At 48.4% G+C, this 24,000-nt stretch overlaps 1 protein-coding gene across 1 annotated transcript in view; it reads right to left on the reverse strand.

Annotated features, from left to right (window-relative positions):
- The window catches only part of PLAT (plasminogen activator, tissue type), a 32,629-nt gene extending 11,076 nt beyond the window's left edge, over nt 1-21,553 (reverse strand). The window contains exons 1-6 of the mRNA XM_003269631.3: nt 21,323-21,553; nt 6,971-7,068; nt 5,244-5,286; nt 2,793-2,930; nt 1,759-1,869; nt 1,252-1,426 (exon numbers count right to left, since the gene is read on the reverse strand). Coding sequence (XP_003269679.1) covers nt 1,252-1,426; nt 1,759-1,869; nt 2,793-2,930; nt 5,244-5,286; nt 6,971-7,042 — 539 coding nt within the window. The 5' untranslated portion in view covers nt 7,043-7,068; nt 21,323-21,553. The remainder of the gene's footprint in view (nt 1-1,251; nt 1,427-1,758; nt 1,870-2,792; nt 2,931-5,243; nt 5,287-6,970; nt 7,069-21,322) is intronic.
- Between the last annotated feature and the right edge of the window lie 2,447 nt (nt 21,554-24,000).

The following is a 24,000-nucleotide window of genomic DNA, read 5'->3' on the forward strand; positions in this document are numbered from 1 at the left end:
GTGCAGGACAGAAAGTCATCCCTCTGCTCACCTGAGACAAATGCATATCTGATTGCCTCCTCTGCCCTATTGTTTATGTAAAAATGCAGATCAACTGAGCCAGACTCAATTATGTGTTCAGTGAAAAGCTGATCAAGGACTCAGAATACAGCCTTTTGTCTCTTATCTACCTATGGCCTGGAAGCTCTTGCTTCGAGTTATCCCAACTTTCCAGACCAAACCGATGTACATCTCACACATGTTGATTGATGTCTCATGACTCCCTAAAACATCTAAAGGCAAGCTGTGCCCTGACCACCTTGGGCACATGTCCTCAGGACCTCCTGAGGCTGTGTCACGGGGGTGTCCTTAACCTTGGCAAAATCAACTTTCTAAATTGATTGAGACCTGTCCCAGATATTTTGGGTTCACACACATTTTCTCTCTCTCTATCTCTCTCCTCTCTCTCTATCTCTCTGTCACCTATCAATCTGTCTATCATCTCTCTATCATCTATCATCTTACATCTACTATCTATCTATCATCTATGTATCTATCATCTATTTATCTAATCTATCAATCTATCATCTATCCATCTATCATCTATTTATCATTATCTATGTATCATCTATTTAATCTATCATCTATCAATCATATATCATCTATCAATCTATCATCTATGTATCTATCATCTATTTATCTTTCTAATCATCTATCAATCTATCATCTATCACCTATCATCTATTTATCATCTATCATCTATCCATCTATCATCTATCATCCATCTATCTACCATCTATCATCTATGTATCTATCATCTATTTATCATCTAATCTATCTATCATATCATCTATCAATCTATCCATCTATCATCTATCACCATCTATCATCTATGTATCTATCATCTATTTATCTAATGTATCTATCAATCATCTATCAATCTACCATCTATCTATCACCTATCATCTATCTGTCATCCATCTATCATCTATCCATCAATCATCTATTTATCATCTATCATCTATGTATCATCTATTTATCTAATCTATCACCTATCAGTCATCTATCATCTATCAATCTATCATCTATCACCTATCATCTATCATCTGTCTATCATCAATCCATCTATCATCTATTTATCATCTGTCTGTCCATCCATCCATCCTGTATTGGTTATGTTTCTTGGGAGAACCCTGATGGATCTGACAGAATCTTTCCCCAGCTGTAGCAGCTTCTCACAGGGGGAATCCCTCCTTGGTGATGTGCCCTCACCTGCAGTAGTTGTGGTTCCCCAGGCCCAGCCTGACGGCGTCTGGCCTCCGCCCGCTGTAGGGCTTCTGGGCCAGTGCGCTGCTATTCCAGTTGGTGCACTCGGCGCCGCTCTCCGCTGTGCTCCACATGCCCCTGTAGCTGATGCCCTGGTCCTCGTAGCACGTGGCCGTGGTATCTGACAGAGAGCAGGGCATGGATGCCTCACATGGGAATCCCCTTTCATTCAGCCCTCAGGAGGCTCCCCTCTCTGCCCTGTCCTCCCCCAGGCCTGATGCAGGCTGGCTTGGAAGCCACAGGCTGGGTGGCAAGGGTGCCAGCCTGGATTCAGGGTCACACCTAGGCTCTGCCTGCTGCCTGGCACTGTGCTTCCTGACCCATGGCAGAAGCGCCTTCCCTATCTCTGGCCCCCACCCCGGCCCTGCCATTGCACCCTGCCTTTCCTTCCGGGGTTGGGGGAGACTCAGGAGGTGGGATTTCAGCTCGTCTCACATGCTCCCACCTACTCACCTATTTCACAGCACTTCCCAGCAAATCCTTCGGGGCACTGGCACACGAAATCTGAGAAGTACAGGGCCTGCTGGCAGGTGCCCCCGTTGAAACACCTTGGCTCGCTGCAACCTGTCAAGTATAAACAAGGAAGCCCCTAATGACAGCCTCCCTCTGTGTGCTCGGGCCATGGTTCCAGGAGCCCTGTCTACCACAATCCACACACACTCAAGTCCCACAGTGTGGAACACGCGTGTACCAGTTCTGCATCCTACAAATATTGTTTTCATCCTGCCTTTGATTTGAAAAAAATCCATACATAAGTGGACCCTGCAGGTCAGACAAGTGTTGTTCAAGGGTCCCCTGTACTTTCAAAGCAGCTCCAAGGATGATGTGAGTTAAAATATTAAGAATGTGCTCTACGTGCCAGGCACTGTTGTACAGTCTACAGAAATTAGCTAATTTAATCCTCATGGCAAACCATGAAGTGTGTATTATTATTCCCACCTCTTTACAGATGAGGAAACTGAGGCAAGTGGGCATTTGCCCGAGGTCATTTGGTCTCGCTCCCTTTCCTGCTCTTACCTTCACCTCCACCTAAGGCCGAACAGGCCTGGAGGCTCCTTTTGAAGATTGAACTTGCAGGGGACCATGAAAGACAGGGCTCATGAGACTGGACCCCTGAACTGGAAGCCTCAGCTTGAAGTCGATTTGTACTGGGCTTTTCTGTGTTTTTGTTTTTGTTTGTGTTGTTTTGTTTTGTTTTGTTTTAGAGATGGGGGCTTGCCCTGTCACCGAGGCTGAAATGCAGTGGCGCAATCATAGATTACTGCAGCCTCCAACTCCTGGGCTCAAGTGATCCTTCTGCCTCAGCCTCCCAAGTAGCTGGGACTACATACCAGGTCTGGCTAATTTTTTTATTTTTTGTAGAGACAGGGGACTTGCTATGTTGCCCAGATTGGTCTTGGACTCCCGGGCTCCAGCGATCCTCCCACCTTGGCCTCCTAAAGTGCTGGGATCACAGGCATGCACCACCTCCCAGCCTCAGTACATACTTTTGACAGGCACTGAGTGGCACTGTGCCCTGCCGCTGTTGCACCAGCAATATTCCACCCGGTTGCTTCTGAGCACAGGGCGCAGCCATGACTGATGTTGCTGGTATATCATCTGCGTTTTTTCATCTCTGCAGATCACTATGAGAAAAGACAGGCCAGCCTCATCAGAGTATGACTCAAAATGAAATGCCTCACCACCCTTGGACCTACTGAGAAAACTCCCTCACTTGTTTTCTATAGACTGCGTTGCATACTCCCTTACTGAAGAGACACAGCTGGAAGACAAGATAACCAATACTGGCCGAACACTGTGACTGATGCCTGTAATCCCAGTGCTTTGGGTGGCCGAGGTGGGCGAATCACTTGAGGTCAGGAGTTCGAGACCAGCCTGGCCAACATGATGAAACCCTATCTCTACTAAAAATACAAAAATTAGCCAGGCATGGTGGCAGGCGCCTGTGATCCCAGCTACTCAGGAGGCTGAGGCAAGAGTATTGCTTGAACCCAGGAAGTGGAGGTTGCAGTGAGCCGAGATTGTACCACTGCACTCCAGCCTGGGTGACAGAGAAAGACTCCATCTCAAAATAAAATAAAATAAATTTGCATTTCTTTTCTGAGTGCCATTGAGTATCTTCTCATATGATGTATTTATTTTATTTATTATTTATTTATTATTATTATTTTTGAAACAAAGTCTCACTCTGTCACCCAGGCTGGAGTGAAGTGGCACGATCTTGGCTCACTGCAACCTCCACCTCCCGGGTTCAAGTGATTCTCCTGCCTCAGCCTCCCGAGTAGCTGGGATTACAGGTGCCCACCCAGCTAATTTTTGTATTTTTGGTAGAGACGGGGTTTCACCATATTGGACAGGCTGGTCTCGAACTCCTGATCTCAAGTGATCCACCCGCCTCGGTTTCCCAAAGTGCTGGGATTACAGGCATGAGCCACCATGCCCAGCCTAATTTTTTCTTTTCTTTTCTTTTTCTTTTTCTTTTTTTTTTTGAGGGTCTCTGTCACCCAGGCTGGAGTCCAATGGTGCTATCTTGGCTCACTGCAACCTCTACCTCCCAGGCTCAAGCAGTCCTCCTGCGTCAACCTCCCAAGTAGCTGGGACTACAAGTGCACACCATCACACCCAGCTAATTTTTAAATTTTTTTGTAGAGGCAGGGTGGGGCGGGGGAGGCAGAGGGGTCTCACTATGTTGCCCATGCTGGTCTTGAACTCCTGGGCAAAAAGCCATCCTCCTGGATCTGCCTCCTAAAGTGCTGGAGTTACAGATGTGAGCCATTGCACCTGGACTTGTTCTCATTGTAATTCACCAAAATATATATATATATATATATATATGCGTAACTGTCTACCAGAGTTTTTTATCCACATAAGTATTACCACACAGAAATGATGCATTTTTGGCCCCAAAGAAAATTGACATTTTAGTCTTTGCAGAAAATGTGCTACTTCTCCAAGTATTTTTGGCATAATGAAAATAGTTGAAGTATTCCCATTAATATTTTCATGCCATCTTTCTGTTTTCAAGCCAGAATGCCAACTTAAAAAACAACAACTTTACTTTCAGTTAATTAAAGAAGTAGCACGTGCCCACTGTAAGTCAGACCCTTGCTGCTTCTGAGGTCACTGAGGCCAGGATACCCTGGTAGGAAGCAGGGTGCCATCCAACAATGAAGGCATCAAGAGTTGAGGTGTGACTCACTCTGGGGAGCGAGTCACCCTTTTTAACACCTTTACAAAGGGTATTGCAGAGTCTTCCAGACTCAAAGGAACTGGGTCGTGAAGGAGGGAAATTGAGGGCCTAAGTTGGTAGTTTTGGACCTGAAGCTGGGCCTTGCATTCCTCAGCCTTCTAGAGTCAACTCTAGATGTGGACTTAGAGACCCCACCATGTCTAGGGGTTGCCTGGGTGGGACATCCCAGTTGGGACATCCCAGTTGGATCAACAGAGGGAAATGGATACACAGGGATGTTGTTACCAAAGCTGCCGGTGCACTGTGATGGGATCACAGCCTAGGATGAGACCCAGAGCGTGGGGCTGGCCTCGGCCATGACTGCCCTGGCCCTGCTGCTGGTGGCTGTATGGCCCTGGGCAAGCCACTTGCTCTCTACTGGGCTCTGCCTTCTGATCTGCATAACCAGGACCTTGGGCCAGTGGCCTCCCCCCTCAGCCCCCGCTAGGTTGTGATCCCTGACAGCCTGGCTCCTTGTTGGGGGAACACCTGTTTCTGCTCCCCTCAGAATCAGAACCCGCCCAGTGGCCGCAGCTGATGGGAGAATGGTGCCGACACAGGCATCTCTGTAGAATCATGCTGCAATGGCACTGTCACACCATAGGCAGGTGGTGGGTGGAAGAAGGCAGGTGGTGGGTGGGTGACGCACCCTGCACCCCACCCTGCCTTCCGCCCCCATGACCCCATGCACCCCTCAGCTTCACCCGACCTTGGTAAGATCTGGCTCCTCTTCTGAATCGGGCATGGATTTCCTGCGAAGAAACCAGAGGTGGAGGAAGGATCAGCACATGCCAGGTGTACCAAGAGTACAGGCGGCCAACCCAGAAGCCCACATGAACCTGCCGGCCAGATACCCCTGCTCAGAGACCCCTCAGGTAACTGGCCCAAGTGAAAGTCCATCTCCTGCCTTCTAGTCCAATTCTTCCTCTCCTTCCTGACTGGCTCTGTCCAGAAGAGCTTTCTGCATGGTGGAAATGTTTTCTGTCTGTGCTGTCCACGACAGAAGCCACACAGGGCCACCGAGTGCTTTGAATGTGGCCAGTGGGACTGAGAAACAATTTTTAACTTTAATTATTTTAAATTTAAGAAGCTGCACATGGTAAGTGGCCACCATATTGGGCAATGGAGTTGCAGCTGCCTGTCTACTCCAGGCAGTCACCTGGCTCTTCCCGCTCTAGGGTCCTGTGGGAGAGGTGTGGTTACTTTGGACTTCCGTGAGGCCCTTTATTGCTAGGCATTTTCAGAGAGTGTGTGTAGCGCTTCCATCTCAGCTAGAGAGTAGGCACCATGAGGGCAGCTCGCCTCTGCTGTGGCTCATGGCACTTGCATTGCCTTTTTCTTTTCTTTTTTTTTTTTTTTTTTTTTGAGACAGGATCTCAGTTTGTCACCCAGGCTGGAGTGCATTGGCACAATCATATCTTGCTGAAGTCTCAACCTCCTGAACTTAAGCGATCCTGCCGCCTCAGCCTCCTGAGTAGCTGGGACCACAGGTGCATACTAGGACACCCGGCTAATTTTTAAATTTTTTGTAGAGACAGCATCTCACTATATTGCTGGTCTCAAGCTCCTGGGCTCAAGCGATCCTTCCACCTTGGCCTCCCAAAGTGCTGAGATTACAGGTGTGAGTCACTGTGCCTTGTCCTGCATTGTCTTTTATAAATACAGTCCACCTTGTATATCTGCAGGTTCCATGTCTGTGGATTCAACCAAAACAGAAAAATAAAAAATAATAATATAAGCTGGGCTTGTGGCTCACACCTGTAACCCCAGAGCTTTGGGAGGCGAAGGCTTAAGCCTAGGAGTTTGGTGCTGCAATGAGCTATGATTATGCCATTGCACTCCAGCCTGGGTGACAGAGTGAGACCCTGTTTCCAAAAAAATATATGAATAAATAATACAACAATAAAAATAACACAAATTTAAAAATACATTATAACAACTATTTACATAGCATTAACATTGTACTAGGTATTATAAGTAATTTAGAGATGATTTAAAATATACAGGAGGGTGTGCACAGGATATGCAAACTCTACACCATTCTATATGAGGAATTTGAGTATCCCTGGATTTTGGTATCATTGGGGGTCCTGGAACAAATACCCCATAGATATGAGGGACAACTGTACTTTATGGATTAATTCGAATACATTCTTTAAAAACAGCTGCAAAAAAAGGCAGTCACAGGCAGGGAGTGGAATTAACTGCTTACTCAGGTCAAAATAAGTGCTTAGGGCTCTGCACTGGGCCCCCAAATACAGAGTCTGCTGTACAGAAGGGAGTGTGTGCTGTGTGCTCCACAGCAATGCCAGCCCCTCGTCCCTGTGTCTCTCTGCTCCCTGACAGCATTCCCACCTCCGTGGCCCAGATGGACACAGACCCCTCTGGAAGCATTGCAGCCTTGAGGGGCGGGACACAGGAATCCTGGACACCAACCTGGCTGGGCGAAGCGAAGACTGCTCCACACAGCAGCAGCACACAGCAGAGCCCTCTCTTCATTGCATTCATGATTGCTTCACAGCGTCCCTTAAATTCTGGAAGGTGAGAAAAAAGAGCTTGATCACGGGGTGCAAGAGGTCCATGATGGCAACAGAGGAGGAGAAGCCGCAACATTGTCCTGGCTGGCTTCCTCCACGGCCAGCCCCGCGGGAGAAACGCCAGACATGCATCTAGAAGAGGATTCTAGAAACTATGTATTTTTTATCATTGCAAAATATACATAACACAAAATTTACCACCTTAACGATGTTAAGTGCACAGTTCAGTGGCATTAAGCACGTCATATTGCTGTGCAGCCAGCCATTACCACCGCCCATCTCCAGAACTTCTCCATCACCCCTAACTGAAACTCTGTAGCCATTAAAGAATAACTCCCCATTCCCCTTTCCCCAGTAGCCACACTGCTACTTTCTGTCTGTATGAACCTGACTGCTCTACATACATCATAGAAGTGGAATCAGACAGTGTTTCTTCTTTTGTGACTGGTTTATTTCACTTTGCAAATGTCTTCAAGGTGCATCCATGCTGTAGCATGTCCTTTTTTTTTTTTTTTCTTTTGAGATGGAGTCTTGCTCTGTCGCCCAGGCTGGAGTGCACTGGCGTGATCTCGGCTCACTACAAGCTCTGCCTCCTGGGTTCATGCCATTCTCCTGTCTCAGCCTCCTGAGTAGCTGGGACTACAGGTGCCTGCCACCACACCCGGCTAATTTTTGTATTTTTAGTAGAGTCGGGGTTTCACCATGTTAGCCAGGACGGTCTCGATCTCTGACCTCGTGATCCGCTCACCTCGGCCTCCCAAAGTGCTGGGATTACAGGCATGAGCCACTGTGCCCCGCCGCCTTATTTTCTTTTTTCTTTCTTCTTTCTTTCTTTCTTTTTTTTCTTTTTCTTTTCTTTTTTTTTTTTTTTTTTTTCTGAGACAGGTCTCACTCTGTCATCCAGACTGGAGTGCAGTGGCACAAACACGGTTCACTGCAGCCTTGACCCACCAGGTTCAAGAGATCCTCCTGCCTCAGCTTCCCAAAGAGCTGGGACTTCAGGCATGCGCCACCATGCCTGGCTAAGAGTGTGTGTGTGTGTGTGTGTGTGTGTGTGTGTGTGTGTGTGTGTAAAGACAAGGTTTCTCTATGTTGTTCAGGCTAGTCTCGAACTCCTGGGCACAAATGATCCTCCTTCCTCAGCCTCCCAAAGTGCTGGGATCAGGTGTGAGCCACTGACCCAGCATTTTTCCTTCCCTTTTAAGGCTGAATAATACTCCACTGTGGGATAGAACACATTTTGTTTATCCATTCATCTGTCAATGCTGGGAGATAATTTTGCCCAGAGATTTCTGTGGGCTGAAGGGTTAGACCATTTCTGAGACGTCTTGGCAGCCCAGAGACCACAGCGCTCTGGCTTGGTTTCCTGGAAGGGAATTCCTGCCCTGGGCTTGACTAGATGGAGCCGCAGTCATGTCCTCTTGGACTTCTGCAGCGGAAGCCGTTGGGATTTTATTGCCAGCACATCATAGAGCCAGCCTGTCTTAGACTGCTCAGCTTCCTCCACGCGGGATGGAGCCTAATCCCCTGCCTGAGGGTCTCCCCACAAGCAGAGGCCCCCCAACCTAACCTCCATCCCCCCCTGCCCACCGCTCTGCCGGAACATCTGTCTCCTTTTTCATAGACTGCAACAGATCTGGCAATGTGCATATTTGCAGGAAGGAGGGGAGGCATCTGATGTTTGATCGGAAGACTCAGATCTTCCTGCACCCCAGAGCCCCAGTTTCCATCTGCCTCTCCTCTGTGATCCTGCCCTCGGCAGCTCAAAGTAGGTTAGTCGGTCGGTTGTTATTTTGTGGTCTGGTGGCCTGTTCCCTCCTTCATCCACAAAAATTAAAGCATGGCGTTTCTTTCCCTGACTCATTTCCCTTCGGTCACAACAACTTCAGGTCCCACCCTCCCCCACCCCGAGCGTTCTAGGGGCCTGGAGGCACAGGGGCTTCCAGGCCTTGCCTCCCTGCCTCGGTCCGACTCTGGATCTTTGATTGTTACTTCAAAAAGCACTCCCCCATGGGAGGTGCTGATCACCCTCCTTGCCTTGCTACATTTCACGCCTGACAGATTCTCCCCGGGCTCCTGTGTCAGGCAGAGGGGACTAGGGAGAGGGTGAGGGAAGCCTGCAGGAGGCTCCGGGTACAGCAATTCCAATGAGAAAACACAGCTCAGAGGGAGGCTCACCAGCCTGGCATCCTCCCAGCCTCCCTGCACCTGACCCATCAGGAGGGAACAGAAGTGCCGTCTCTAGCCTTTGCGCCCGCAGTGCCCGAGGTCTCCCTGAAGTGCGCTCTTTGGGGGTCCCTTTGTCCCTGGGAGGAAGCAGCTGTGCTACTCCCTGGCTCCAGGCAGTTTCAGAAGAAAGGCAGTCAGGAGCCGAGGCCACCCAAAACAGGAGTGCGGGGTGGAATCTTCTCATCACAGAGACTTACTCCAGATCTTCTCTTTCTCAGCTTTCCTCAAATTTCCTGTTTCTCAAAACTTCCCAAAATTCCTCTTAAATTCCCCTTTTAAATTTTATCCCATTACTTAATCTTGTAAAAATAGCTCATGTGAAACTCCCTCCCCATTTCTCCCTGATGTTCCTGTATTTCTAGGTTGCCCCACTCCTTACTCTTAAGCAAGACCCAAGGATGGTGACAGCTCCCACTTCACAGGAATTGTGAATGAAACAGCAAACGAGTGAGTACAAGGAACTTGACCTTCTTCATCGTGCTGTCCACACCACCCAGCCCCTCGATAGGCTCCTGCACCCCAGCCTGGGATATCAGCTTGGGTGTTTTTTCCAGATGCCCACCAAGTTACTTCTTTATTTCAAGAACTCAAAGTCCATCCAAACGGAATGCAATGCCAGATGCCGGGAAACTGTAATGTGAAGAGTGCAGTATGGGCACGTTGGCATTGCCTGGGAACATCCCCCTTTCTGGATAACTAGGGGTGGGGGGACCAGATGGAGGAGGAGCACGACCTAGGGCTGGTCCACACACACCACCCGCTGCATCACGTTCAACTCTTTTGCAACTGAACAATCTGAATAAGAGATAAGAGAGCAGGAGCATATTTTTGTCTTTGCTCCTGAGAGAGTTGGAGACTTGTCTCTTCTCTTCCTTGGCCTCCCTGGACCTTCCTGCTCCTTGAGCTGATTCAATGCAAGTGAATCTCACCCCAGCAGGGCGATAGCTCTGTCCGCATCACACAGAGGCGATTCGAGCAGCTGGAAAGGCCAAGTGGGGTAAGAGATGACAAAGAAATGAGTCATCCGGCCAGCAGAAAAACAGTGCAGTCTGAAAACAAGAAAGAGAGAAGAGAGGGAGGAAAAATGTGTCCTTGTTTCGCCTTCGCTGAAGAGGTGGGCGTCGAGGTCTGGGGGCAGTGTCGGGATGCAGAGCAGAGTGAAAGCCAGAACCACGGACTCAAGACTCAGGACCGCAGGGTGTGGCTGGGATAGACTTTGGGCCTCACTAAAGGGAGGTCCACGAGTGCTCTGGCGAGGCCCGGGTGAGAGATGACATTGGCAGAAGGGATGGAAGAGGCTCATTTTTATAAATAGAAAGACTTCTAATTTTGTTCTGTGTTATCTCCCTTTTGCTATATTTAGTAGCTTCTCAGGATCATCAAAGAACTGAAAAAAAAAGGCAAATGAGAAGAAGGAAGGAAGGGGGTAGGAAGGGAGGCACAGAAAGATAGAAAAGGAAAAAAAAGAAAGGATGAAAGAAAGGAAGGCCCCAAGGTTGGCTGACTTTTGCTGGCCTGGAATCCTGAATCACTGTATGAGAGGAGAGGTGGAATGCTGGTCCCCAAGACCCCAAGGCCTAGCCCTGTCAGGCCACCCTAGCACACAAAGTTGATTTTTGCAGATTTGCAAAAGGCACCCTCTCTGTTGGATGAAGTTCAACGGTCTCAGGACGTGGCAGGTTGACAAAGAATCTGTGCAAATTAGAAACAACAGAGTCTGTGGGTTGGCTGATAGATTGCAGCCTGGATCTGAAGGATGTGTGTGTAGGCACCTGTGTGTAGGACACAGCCAGCATATCTGTACTCAGCCGGCCCTGTCTGCTTCCAACCTGCATGTGCGTCCTGCAGAGCAGCTCTGACCTTCCTGCCTGGAAGCCGTGTTTGGTCTGTTGGCTGTAGCAACCAGAGTGACTCTGTTCCCGGGCCCTGCCAAACAACCTGTGAATGATGACTGTGCTCGGGGAAAACGGGAACAATAGTCTGGTAACCAGGAAGTGGGGTACCGTGCTGTAAGCTCACTTTCCTGGGAGATGTGCTGTTTCCCAGAGCCAAGGATGCATGCCGTTTTGGCTGAGAAATTGATGATCATGCCAACCAGAAAGGTGGTGTTCATTTCTGTGGTGGCCTCATGGGGAAATGATGGTCGATGGGCACCAGTGAGTAACTGATTCTGGATTGGGCACAGCCCCTGGAAAGGAGGAGGCCAGCTGGAGGAGGGACAGGGGAAAGTGCGTGGGGTGCTGTCTCAGTGCCTGTGTATTACATCCCCCTCTATCTGCCTCTACCGGCCCCATCTTCCCTCCATAAAAGCCAGCTCCTAGGAAAGGAACTAATCAGCTTGTTCACATAAGGTAAAAATGACTGAAAAAAAATTAATGTGCTGTCCTTCCAAAAAGCGTCTATATTCTGAGACATAAAATCTCCTGCCAGCAATGCAAAACCAAGTGGGCCGGATGCTCCAAGGTTGCCTCCGGGGCTGACATCCTGTGGTTTCTGTTCTGTTGTGAGAACATGCGATATGGGGAGTGTCACATGCGGTATAAACTGGGAAACTCTTACATATGGCGCTATAGTTCTATTGTTTCAATTATATAGGAAAGCGAGGCCGCATGAGGTGGTTCACGCCGGTAACCCCAGCACTTTGGGAGGCCAGGGTGGGAGGATCACTTGAACCCAGGAGTTCGGGATCAGCCTGGGCAACACAGTGAGACTCTGTCTCTGTTTATTTTAATATAAAAACATTTAAAAAAATAAATTATATGGCCAGGCACGGTGGCTCACACCTGTAATCCCAGTACTGTGGGAGGCCAAGGTGGGCAGATCTCTTGAGGTCAGGAGTTCAAAACAAGCCTGGCCAGCATGGTGAAACCCCATCTCTACTAAAAATACAAAAAAATTAGCCGGGCTTGGTGGCGGGTGCCTGTAATCCCAGCTACTTGGGAGGCTGAGGCAGGAGAATTGCTTGAACCCGGGAGGTGGTAGTTGCAGTGAGCCAAGATTGCGCTACTGCAGCCTGGGCGACAGAGCAGGACTTCGTCTCAAAAAAGATTATACAGAAAAGTGACTTGCAATAAAGGAACTGTACACATGTAGTCAATCAATCAAATTGCAAACAGTGCAGTCGCTCCAGATGTTAGTCAACTGGAGAATTATAGTCTGTACTCTTGCCAGCAAGAAGAAGGCAGAAACATGAGCAAGCTAGAGGAGGAGGGAAATTGCAAGGGAAAGACAAATGTAAATTGATACTATTATCAAATGTTGCACCATGTGCAAAGTTTGCTACATTTATCTTTGGTCAAGGAGATTCTTAGGTTATTGTTGCTTTGCAAAAGGTCTCTCTGAAAACCCGAGCAAGAGAAAGTCAGTCTCCGAGAGTACCAATACCCTAAAATGACTCATGGATTTAAAACAACACACTCTCCACTGCCACCCCCGCCACAACCACCATAGCCCAGATGGATACCAACAATTAAGAAAAGAAACGGCCAGGATTCCTTGGACCAGCAAAGGCACGTTTCTAGAGCAGGACGAGAGCTGAAGTGAGATGCTGGGGGAGGAACTAGCCTTGGAACGGGTGGCGTGCCCCCATGAAAGCACCCCTTTGTTCGGGACAGGAGCTTCGAGCCTGGTAGCTCTCATCCCACTTCTCCAGGCCCTGCATAGTACAGAGGCCATGATCTCAGAATAAAAATCACTTTCAAAAACTGCCATCACATAAGTAATTCTTAACTTTTCGAAAAGGTGATTTTCTATAGGCTAAATGGTTATTTTCCCTCTCTTAACAGAACGGTTTATAACTAGGGGAGAAGAGAGGAAGAGTCTGTTTCTTATCTAATTTCACCAATTCCAATGAAGCGAAGAGTAGAGCATCGTCTCAGAGCTGGGTGTGGTGGTTTGCACCTGTAGTCCTAGCTACTCAGGAGGCTGAGGCAGGAGGATCACTTGAGGCGAGGAGTTCAAGACCAGCCTAGGCAACATAGCAAGACCCCATGTCTTCAAAAGAATAGAATTTTTTCCTGGCACACCCTGCCCCCCACCCATCAGAGCAGAATTTTCTCCAAAACATCTTCCAAATGTAGGCACATGGCCTGTGTCTAAGCGATATGGAATTAAACTCAGAAAAAGCTACAGCAGGCATGTCCAGTTGTCATCTCCTCAATGCTCCACCCTCTGCCCGGTAATCCTGGTTATTTGGAGGAGTGGGGAATGTTGGTTGTGGGTCTAGGAAAACAGAAGTCTATCCTGCCTCCTCCCACAATCAAAACAGAAGAAACCCTGTCCTAATAAACTTAGATCCTTCTGAAGCAAACACAAGGTCCACCTGGTGAAAACTAAATCAGTCAGTGCAATAAAATGTTAACCACGAAGTCTGCATCTAAACAAGCCCTGAAATCTAAAGTGAATCTAAATGAGTGTCATCTTCCGTGATGAAGGTCATTCGTTCCTCATGTTCCTTCCACTCCCTAAAGCAAACATCACCACAAGGTAATTAAATACGCAATGATTTGACAATTCTCCAGCCCAACTCCACATTTCAACACACTTGAATTAGGAAATACTGATCAGAAACTTTCATTGTATCATTACATGACTTTACCCACATTTTACTGGCCTTAGGTGAAAGTGACATTATTGTTGCCTGAGAAATGTACACATGGATTAATGCCACTCACTCAACAGATATTTGAGTAGCTTCTACCTTTCCAGGCACAGAGTTTATGCTAAACCCTTTCACGTCCATTAAGTCATTTGAGGCAATATTATTACCTCGTTTTTACAGATGGGAGAACTGAACTTCAAAAAGGTGTTAGGGGCTGAGAGCAGTGACTCACGTCTGTAATCCCAACACTTTGGGAGGCTGAGGAGGGTGGATCATTTGAACCCAGGAGTTCAAGATCAGCCTCGGCAACATAGGGAGACCCTCATCTGTACAAAAAATACAAAACTTTGCAAGGTGCGGTGGCTCACATCTGTAATCCCAACATTTTGGGAGGCCAAGGAGGGTGGGTGGCTTGATCCCTGGAGTTTGAGAGCTGCCTGGGCAACATGGCAAAACCTCATCTCAACAAAAAAATACAAAAAATTAGTTGGGCATGGTGGTACATGCCTGTAGTCCCAGCTACTTGGGAGGCTGAGGTGGGAGGATGGCCTGAGCCTGGGAGTTTGAGGCTGCAGTGAGCTGTGATCATACCACTGCACTCCAGCTTGAGACAGAGCGAGATCCTGTCTCAAAAAAAAAAAAAAAAAAAGTGTAAGGGTCATGCTGTACGGTGACACATCTTGTGAGAGTTGGCATCAGGACTTAAGCCCAGGAGACACAGTTCTCTTACCCCAAACCTAACACTCTTTCCACTACCCCTCACTGTCTATGTGACACCAACTGTAACTTTTTTTTTTTTTGAGATGGAGTTTCACTCTGTCGCCCAGGCTGGAGTGCAACGGTGCGATCTCAGCTCACTGCAACCTCCACCTCCTGGGTTTAAGCGATTCTCCTTCTTCAGCCTCCCGAGTAGCTTGGATTACAAGTGTGTGCCACCACACCCGGCTAATTTTTGTATTTTTAGTAGAGACAGGGTTTCGGCATGCTGGCCAGGCTGGTCTCGAACTCCCAACCTCAGGTGATCTATCCACCTTGGCCTCCCAAAGTGCTAGGATTACAGGTGTGAGCCACCACACCCGGCCATAACGTTCTTAATGTGTTCCACATGGTATACGACAGCAGAATGCCACGAAGAAGGGGCGTGGTCACTGGATTCTTAACCAGGAAATCTAACTGCATTTACGGCACATGTTCTGTGTGGGCAACTCACTCTCTCTGAGCCTCTTTCCTGGTTTTTTTCATGAGCTAATCATTTCCGTCTTGCTGAATTGTAAGGTAATTGGAAAAGAAGCAGGAAAGTCCTTCCCCTACACCTGGGTGCACGGCAGGAGCGACCTGTACCTACTGTCATGAACATCCTTCCTCAACAGAAGCACTGAGGCTTCCCGCTTCTCCCTGGAACAACTTGAAGCTGCTGACGCAGAAGAGATGCCACGCTTCATGGGGTCCTCATGGATCCCTGTTAATACTGAATCCTGCTTCCTAGATCATCTGATCACCTGTGTCAGCCTATAACCAATTCTCTGCAATTGATGTAGAATTTTGTGCCTTCATCTGTGTTCATAGAACAGTATCAACAGGAGCCATTATTTCCTGAATACAGGGTGATGTCTTTAATCTGGTTTTTAATCTGCTTTTTTATTTGCCTTTCCCACACCACACATGCAGAGGCCACTGTGGACTCCCAGCAGAAACCGGAACTAGCAGCTGAGATGAGACAGCTGGGACATCGGGCCATCTCTATTGATAAGGCATATCTGACCAAGCCACACCATGAAAGTCAGAGGCATCACGTGAGAGAAATAAGGAAATTGGAGCTTCCCAGAAAAAAAACCCTTCCCTTTCTCTCAGTAGCCCAGGTGGTAGACACTGGCTCTTGCTACAACAAGATAAAATACAACAGTTTTCTCTTTTTGGCTAACATGACAGAAAGAGAATAACCAGCAGAAATCGAGTTGACCAGTAGTCTCTCTTTCTTATTTATTTATTTATTTTGAGACAGAGTCTCGCCCAGTCACCCAGACTGGAGTGCAGTGGCGTGATCACAGCTCACTGCAGTCTCAACCTCCCTGGCTCAAGTGATCCTCTCACCTCAGCTTCTCAAGTAGCTGGGACTACAGGTGCGTGCCACCATGTCCGGCTAATTTTTTTTTTTTTTCATTTTTTTGTAGAGACAGAGTCTTTGCCACGTTCGATACCCAGGCTGGTCTCATACTCCTTGGCTCAAGCAACCCGCCCACCTCGGGCTCCCAAACTGCTGGGATTACAGGCAGGAGCTGTGTGCCCTGCCTCTGTTAGCTCATCCATACTGGGTTACCGGGTTTAGCATCCCCTCCCAGTCCCTGTCCCCTGCCTTCTGGAGACTCAGCTGAAATAAAACTGCCCACATCAAGAGTCCCATCTATGGGGCTGGAGAAGCTGCAGGGATGTCCTCCTCCCAGCGCCTACCAGACCCCCACCCTGGCCCCCCAGCCCTCAAGCACCCACGTGAGCTGCTTCTCTGTTAAGCATTCACAGACAATGATCTACCCGTGCTATATATTCACCATCAATGTGTATGGGGCACCAGCCGTGCCCTGGCACAGGATCTGGCGATGCAAAGACACAGCTCTTATCCTGAAAGAGCTCATAGTTAGGAAGGGGCCTGGTGAATAACTAGACACTCAGGGTACAGCAGAGCAGTGCCATACCACGCAGCGGGGTGGGGACGGGGGTGGGCTTGGAGTGGAATGCGGGGGAGGTTGTCCATCCCAGGCTTGTTGAGGTGGGGGTGGTCAGGCAGGCTTTCTGGAATGCATAACACAGAAGCTGTTCCAGGAACACACGAAGGAGTTAGGCAGACAGCGAAGGGGTCTGCTCCGGACAGAGCACATCCCCACGGCTTGGGTCTGGGCCACAGCAAGCACAGAGCCCCCTACCCATCAGCACAGCTCCCGACAGCAGGCAAAGGTGAGGGTCGCCCCCGGGCTCTCCTGCCAGGGTGTCCTGGGAGGACATGTGCTTTGGAATCTCTGAGTGTTCTAAGGATCTAGGGGCCTTTGTAGGAGTCCAGCATGGATTCTCTAATGCCTAGCTGTATGTTAATGGAATATTTGTGACTACATAATAAATACAGAAGGCTCTCAATACACAGGTCTCCTGGTATCTGGGTTCAGCCTAGTCCGGAAGTGATCACTTCAGAGGCTCCAGGTGGAATCAGATCTTCTGATCAATCCTCAAAAAACCTTCCCTAAGCCACCAGTGCGTGTGTCAGGAGCATCGTGTGGTCACCCATGCACATCGGCTGGGCCTGTTAGCCAAGTCGCTGCTGGGTCTTGGCCATTGGTGTGTGCAATTCACAGCCGGGCAGCTGCTGCAGACACCCAGTCATATACTTGTATAGAAAGAACAGCTGGCTAGCATTTCCTGGCAGTCATGATCAGCACCACAACTCAGGCAAAGTTGAGTTCCAAAACGTTTCTAAAACACTTGCTGTGTGCCCAGCACCTGTTTCATCTTCACTCTGTCACAGGTGTTATTTCTGAGTGGATCAAGAATTGGGTTTATCTGTCCCTCTATCCCATTCTACAGAAGTTTCTCAAGTGGCATACATAGAAAATATTTTTTTAATATATAATATGCAAAATATCACTAAGAGGGACTGGGGACAGTGGCTCTTGCCTGTAATCCCAGCATTTTGTGAGGCCCTGGCAAGAGGGTTGCTTGAGGCCGGGAGTTTGAGACCAGTCTGGGCAACAAAGCAAGACTCTACTTCTACAAAAAAGTTTTATAATTAGCTGGATATGGCAGCATGCCCCTGTAGTCCTAGCTACTTGGGAGGCTGAGATGGAGGATCACTTGAGCCCACGAGTTTGAAGGTTCAGTGACCTATGATCACACTGCTGCACTCCAGCCTGGGTGATGGAGTCCGACCTTGCCTCTAAATATATATATATATATTTTTTATATATATATACAAACACATATTGCTAAGAGAATGTGCTGTCTTTATATGTAAGTAGAAAACTGAGCCACTATCAGAAGACCATGTGGCTTGACTTAGGGTTGGAGCAGGGTGGATGAGCTTTAAATTTCTTTCTAGCTCTAATTTTCTTTGAGTCTAAATCATCCTCACTCTTTTACCTGGTTTGATGTGAGACTCACCATATGGTTTTGTGAGCTGCTTGACTAGGATGAGGTTTATAGCCTGACACTATAGACAGAATTTTTCTCCCGTATATACAAAAGAAATGGCCCCAATAAGGAATGAGCAGAATGCACTGGTCCCTCATTGTGCGTCCCAACAATCTCATCAAAGCAGAATCGAAAATCACTTAGAGAAAGTAAAAACTTTATTCTGAGACTGCAGATGCATAACGCCACATAATCAAAGGAAAACCTGTCTGGGCGTGGTGGCTCACGCCTGTAATCCCATTACTTTTCGAGGCCAAGGTGGGCAGATCACTTGAGGTCAGGTGTTCAAGACCAGCCTGGCCAACATGATGAAAACTTAGCCAGGCGTGGTGGCGGGCGCCTGTAATCCCAGCTATTTGGGAGGCTGAGGCAGGAGAATCGCTTGAACCAGGGAGGTGGAGGTTTCAGTGAGCTGAGATTGTGCCACTGCACCCCAGCCTGGGTGAAAAAGCGAGACTCCATCTCAAAAAAAAAAAAAAAAAAAAAAGAAAAGAAAAGAAAAATTGGCCGGGCATGGTGGCTCATGCCTGTAATCCCAACACGTTGGAGGAGGAGGGCAGATCATGAGGTCAGGAGTTCGAGACCAGCCTGATCAACATGGTGAAACCCTGTCTCTACTAAAAATACAAAAATTAGCCGGGCGTGGTGGCTTCAAGTGACACTACCAAGGTATGAAAGGAAAATAAATCTCAATACCCCCAAATCACTAAGCCAAAGGGAAAAGCCAAGCTGGGAACTGCATGAGGCAAACCTGCCTCCCATTTTATTCCTACATAAGACAGCCACAAAGATAAAAAGCTACATACCTCCCTCACAATTTAACCACAAGGAAACTCCTTGTGGACTTCAAGATCTTCACCCTAAAACAGTTCTGCTGAACTTCACCTTGGCAATGCAAATGGGTACAGGACAAAGGACAGAACTCAAAGTCATCCCTCTGCTCACCTGAGACAAACACATATCTGATTGCTTCCTCTGCCCTATTGTTTTTGTAAAAATAAAGATTCAGCCCAGGCATGGTGGCTCATGCCTGTAATCCCAGCACTTCGGGGGGCCGAGGTGGGTGGATCACCTGAGGTCAGGAGTTCAAGACCAGTCTGGCCAACATGGTGAAACCCTGTCTCTACTAAAAATACAAAAATTAGCCAGGTGTGGTGGCAGGCGCCTGTAATCCCAGTTACTCAGGAGGCTGAGGCAGGAGAATCACTTGAACCTAGGAGGTGGAGGTTGCAGTAGCCGGGATCACGCCATCGCACTCTAGCCTGGGCAAAAAGAGTGAAACTCCATCTCAAAAAAAAAAAAAGTAGATTCACTGAGCCAACTAAGGCATAAGTGACTCTTCCTCTGCCCCCCTCTCATATGTAAATTGTGTATTCAGTGAAAGGCTGACAAAGACTCAGAAGAATGAAGCCTTCTCTTCTCTACCTATGACCTGGAAGCCCCTACTTCGAGTTGTCCTGCCTTTCCAGACCGAACCGGTGCACATACATTGATTGATGTCTCATATCTCCCTGAAATGTATGAAACCAAGCCGCACCTTGGCCGTCTTGGACACATGTCCTCAGGACCTCCAGAGGCCGTGTCACATGTGTGTTCTTAACACTGGCAAAATAAACTTTCTAAATTGACAGACCTGTCTCAGATACTTTTGGGTTCACAAAGGAGTGCCTGGGCTGTTTTTTGGAATCCTTTGAAATCTACTGGCCGCTGCTCAGCAACGTCAGGCCCTGGGGAAATCAAAGCCTCAGTGAACTCAAAAACCAACAAAGGGGAACTGCTATTCCCAGCTATTCCCTGGCTGCCTGGACTGTCCCAGGCCTGTGATGAAGCAGGGGGAGCCACAGACACTGGGAGAATCCGATGCGAGGCATTGTGAAATAAACCGAGCTGGTCTTGGGGAGTCGGGCAGAGAAGGAGCACTTTGGAGACAGGGCAGCTTTCATTTCCTCCTGAGATTTTGATCTGGGGCTTTATCATTTGATCCAGAGCTTGGAGGATGGCATCTTTGAGAACATTTTAGGTGGAATAAATGGGTGGGCAGGATGGAGCTATTCATATCTCAATACTCACGGTGTCCCTGCCAGTGCCGGAGTCCGACTCTGCCTGCACAAGAAGCACGCACCCAGCAGCTCATGCTCACCGTCATGGATTGATTCTAGATCCCAGAATGAGCGTTCTTGCCACAGCAAGTACTGCTAGGAAGTCACCTTTGAGGGGACTCCACCTGACAATGGTATTTGCAGGACCGCTTCCTGGGACTGCAATGCACACGCATACACACACACACACATTTTTTCTGTCATCAAGCAGCTACAGGAGACCACCATATTATTCCCAACTGGCCACCAAATGCATCCTTTTTACCACACTTCTTTGAGCTTGAGTTTGTCATTAGTTACCTGGGACCTCAGTGTGTTTTTGTCTTCCCTCCCTCCCTTCCTCTCTCCCTCCCTGCGAGGTTAAGAAAATAAAGATAATAACAGTGAAAGTGTGGAGAACCCCACATGCTTCCTGCAGAGTGCTTTAGGAATAAAAGACATTAATGTTAGTTTTTTCTCCTGTAATTAAAATGTCCTTTAAGGAGGACTGCACACTTGACTGATGCACCCTGGGCAAAAAGCCAGAGGGCCAAACTGACCTGTGGAGACTCGTGGGGGTGGCACCTAGGGAGGAGATCAGAGGCGTTTCTCTACCCCACGGGGTAATGTGGGGTGTGAAAGCCACCCGCTTCTCTCTCCCAGCACCTAGCAAATAGTGCTCTGGAAGTAAGGCCCCCTCTGCCCCATCCACAGCCTCAGTTCCTTCCTGGGGGTTCATCGGGGGAGGGAGGAAACTAGGGGACCCAGAGGGCCCTCCCAGCTGTCACAGCCACGTGTCCCAAAGCAGCCAATTTTCCTTTTATTGCTTGCTCATCTTGAGGTACTCCTATAGGCTATTTGGGGCTTTTCTGTGTCGTTCTTTTCACTTTCCCCTTTATTCTGTCAGCAGAGGCTTCTCCAATGAATGCAACCTCCCTAGTCTCCCTTTCCCCGACTGCCTCTCCCCTCCAAAACACTCCAGCCTATCCCAATCACATGCAAATGCAAACAGACATCTGCCCTCTGGAGTGGATTCTAGCGGATCCTCTAGTTGCCTGAATTGCAAAGTTGGTCCCTTGGTTAAAGCATTCATTCACCGGCTCAGCTTGCTAGAAAGACTTTTAAGAGAGAGAAGAGGAGACAGACCCCGAGGCACAGAAACCCGACCTACCACGGCTTGCTCCTTGCCTTTCCTCGCAGAGGTTTTCTCTCCAGCCCCAGACTCCTGTAGGATCTCAGCTCTGAGCTCCCCACAGCTCCGGCCTCCTTTAAGTTTCCAGGCAGGGGGTGGGGTCGGTTGCCCTGGCTGGGCGGGTTTCTGTGTGGTGGGAGGATGCTCAGTGGACAGAGCCATGAGGGAGCTGGGGCGGGCCTGTTTTTATAAAGCAGCGGGAGGAAGTTCATGGTGGAAGCAGCACAGCCCATCCTGGCTTCGGGCCAGGCTGATTATTCACAGCCCTGATGTCATCGAATCGCAGGAATTTGGAAGTGGGATGGGACCTTAAGAATCATCTTCCTTTAGAGTCCTAGTGTCCAAGGCTTAAAAGGGACTTTCAGGACCCTGTGATGACAAGAAGTGTTTATAATTCTAAAGGCACCAGGATGGGGCTGGGAGTGGGGTGTCTTCTGGAATCTGTGGCTGTAGCTCCGGCCTCTCAGGACATGAGAGGTTAAAAGGACTGGAGGATGCACCAGGATTGAAACACTTTGTGTGGTGGTGGGAGCTCAGGGGGGTAGCCACTGAGAAGGCAGGACCAACCTTGGGCTCACCTGCGGTAGGAGGTGCCCCCATGGGGGTTTGCTCCAGTAGGCATCTTGGGCCCAGATCTGTAATTTTAGGGAGAATCTTTCTCTTCTCTGTAAAGTGCAGAGCTGCAGTAGATGGCCTCTGGGGACTTTCCAGCTCCAGCATCACCTTGACTGGGCCCAGGGAATACACACAGGGCCTTGGGGCCAACATGCCTGAAATTTGATCAAAGCCATCAGCCCTTAAGCCCACCGAAGCCTTTCAGCATTTGCTTGTAAAATGCCCCTGGAAATAGACAAGCCATTTCCCTTGCTGACACCTTTTCAGATGACTGAGAAATAAAAGCCCTTTGGTGTAGGGGAAAGTCTTAGGTTTAAATCCGGCTGTGCCAGTAACTGGGATATGACCTCAGTCAAGATTTTCAACTATGCTGAGCTCTGGCTTTTGCATCTGCAGGTCACGTGAGGATCAGAGAGAAGCCACGCATGTCAGGTCCCTGGCACGTCACAGGGCTCAGCAGGAGCATCTATCATCATTGATTCATGTCTGGCTGAGACCAGACCTTGTAAAAATGAGAAAGAGTTGAAAGAAAGAACGCAGGGAGGGAAGAGAAGTTTGGCAGAGGAAATTGTGGGATGACCAACTATTCAGGAGAGGCAGATTTCATACATTCTGATCCTAAATATACTCATATTTGTCAAACCATGAGTGCTGAGTTTGAAGTTGAAAGGCACCTAACCGCTTTTCACATTGCTTTCAAACTGTTTTTCCATATTTTGATCAAGCTGCAGCCCTGCTGATGGTCATTGTAGAAAAGGGGCACTGGGGGTGGGTTGCCTGCTGAGCACAGGAGGTAGACCTCCCATGAGCGGCAGCAGCTGTGGGCCTGTCTGGTGGGCATGGGGCTGCTTTCCTGCAATGTGGTCTAAGATGGTGAGGATGGAGGCTTTTTTGGGGGGTGGGGCATTGCTGTTCAGCAGGGAGTGCTGGTCATGAGGACTCTCATTTGAACTCTTGAGAGGATGGTTTTCCACTGAATGGTTGCACTTAAATCCTGGATCCTGAACCTCTATGGAAAACAACATGGAGATTTCTCAAATAACTAAAAATAGAACATCCATTTGACCCGGCAATCCCACTACTGAGTATCTAGTCAAAGAAAAAGAAATCATTACATCAAAAAGACACCTGCACTCATACGTTTATCACACACAATTCACAACAGCACAATTCACAATAGCAAAGGCACAGAATCAACCTAAGTGTCCATCAATGGAGGACTGGATAAAGAAAATGCACATATACACCGACGAATACGACAAAGCCATAAAAAACAATGAAGTCTGTCTTTTGGAGCAACATGGATGAAACTGGAGACCATTATCCTAACTGAAATAACTCAGAAACAGAAAGTGAACAACCACATGCACTCACTTATAAATAGGGGCTAAAGAGTGGGAGACTGAGAGGAGAGGGTTTGCAGATCATTAGCAGGGGCCCTGAGCTTTGCTGAAATATACCCGAATGATTAAGACCCAGTGATATCCTGCAGCCCTAGAAACTGGGACATCTGTGTTCCTTCTGAATTGAGATTGGTTTCCCTCGGACAGATTCTGGGGCAGCCTGAGAATGCAGAATTAGGCATGGGTAGGCTGATAAGGTGACAATGGGAGCCTTGATTTTAGTCAAGGGATCACTTCGAGGAAAAGAAAAGAACAGAAAGAAAGGAAAAAAATCTTGGTGACCTCACATCCTGTGAACATTTCACCAAAGCCCTTCATTTTCAAAAAAGAGAAATAAATCCAGGCCTAGACAGCACGGAGACAAAGTGGGCACAAGGAAACTGGACGGGGAATTGCTGCAGGGCTTTTCCCAGCCAGCCCGGCTGTTTCTGCAACAGGCGCCTCCTCCACAGAATGCATGAGTCATGGAGGTGGCGGGGGCAGAGAACAGGAGCTGCTCCGACCCTTCTCACTGGGGCAGGTGGCAGGATGGGCATTCGAATGAGAGTCATGCTGAGACTCTGCTCAGCTGGGTAAGAAATGATGTGATGTCTCTGGAAACTCAGAGAAAGGAAGAGTGGGCAAGAAACTTATGACAAG

This window comes from Nomascus leucogenys, chromosome 8 (genome assembly GCF_006542625.1).
Source record: "Nomascus leucogenys isolate Asia chromosome 8, Asia_NLE_v1, whole genome shotgun sequence".
NCBI lineage: Eukaryota > Metazoa > Chordata > Mammalia > Primates > Hylobatidae > Nomascus > Nomascus leucogenys.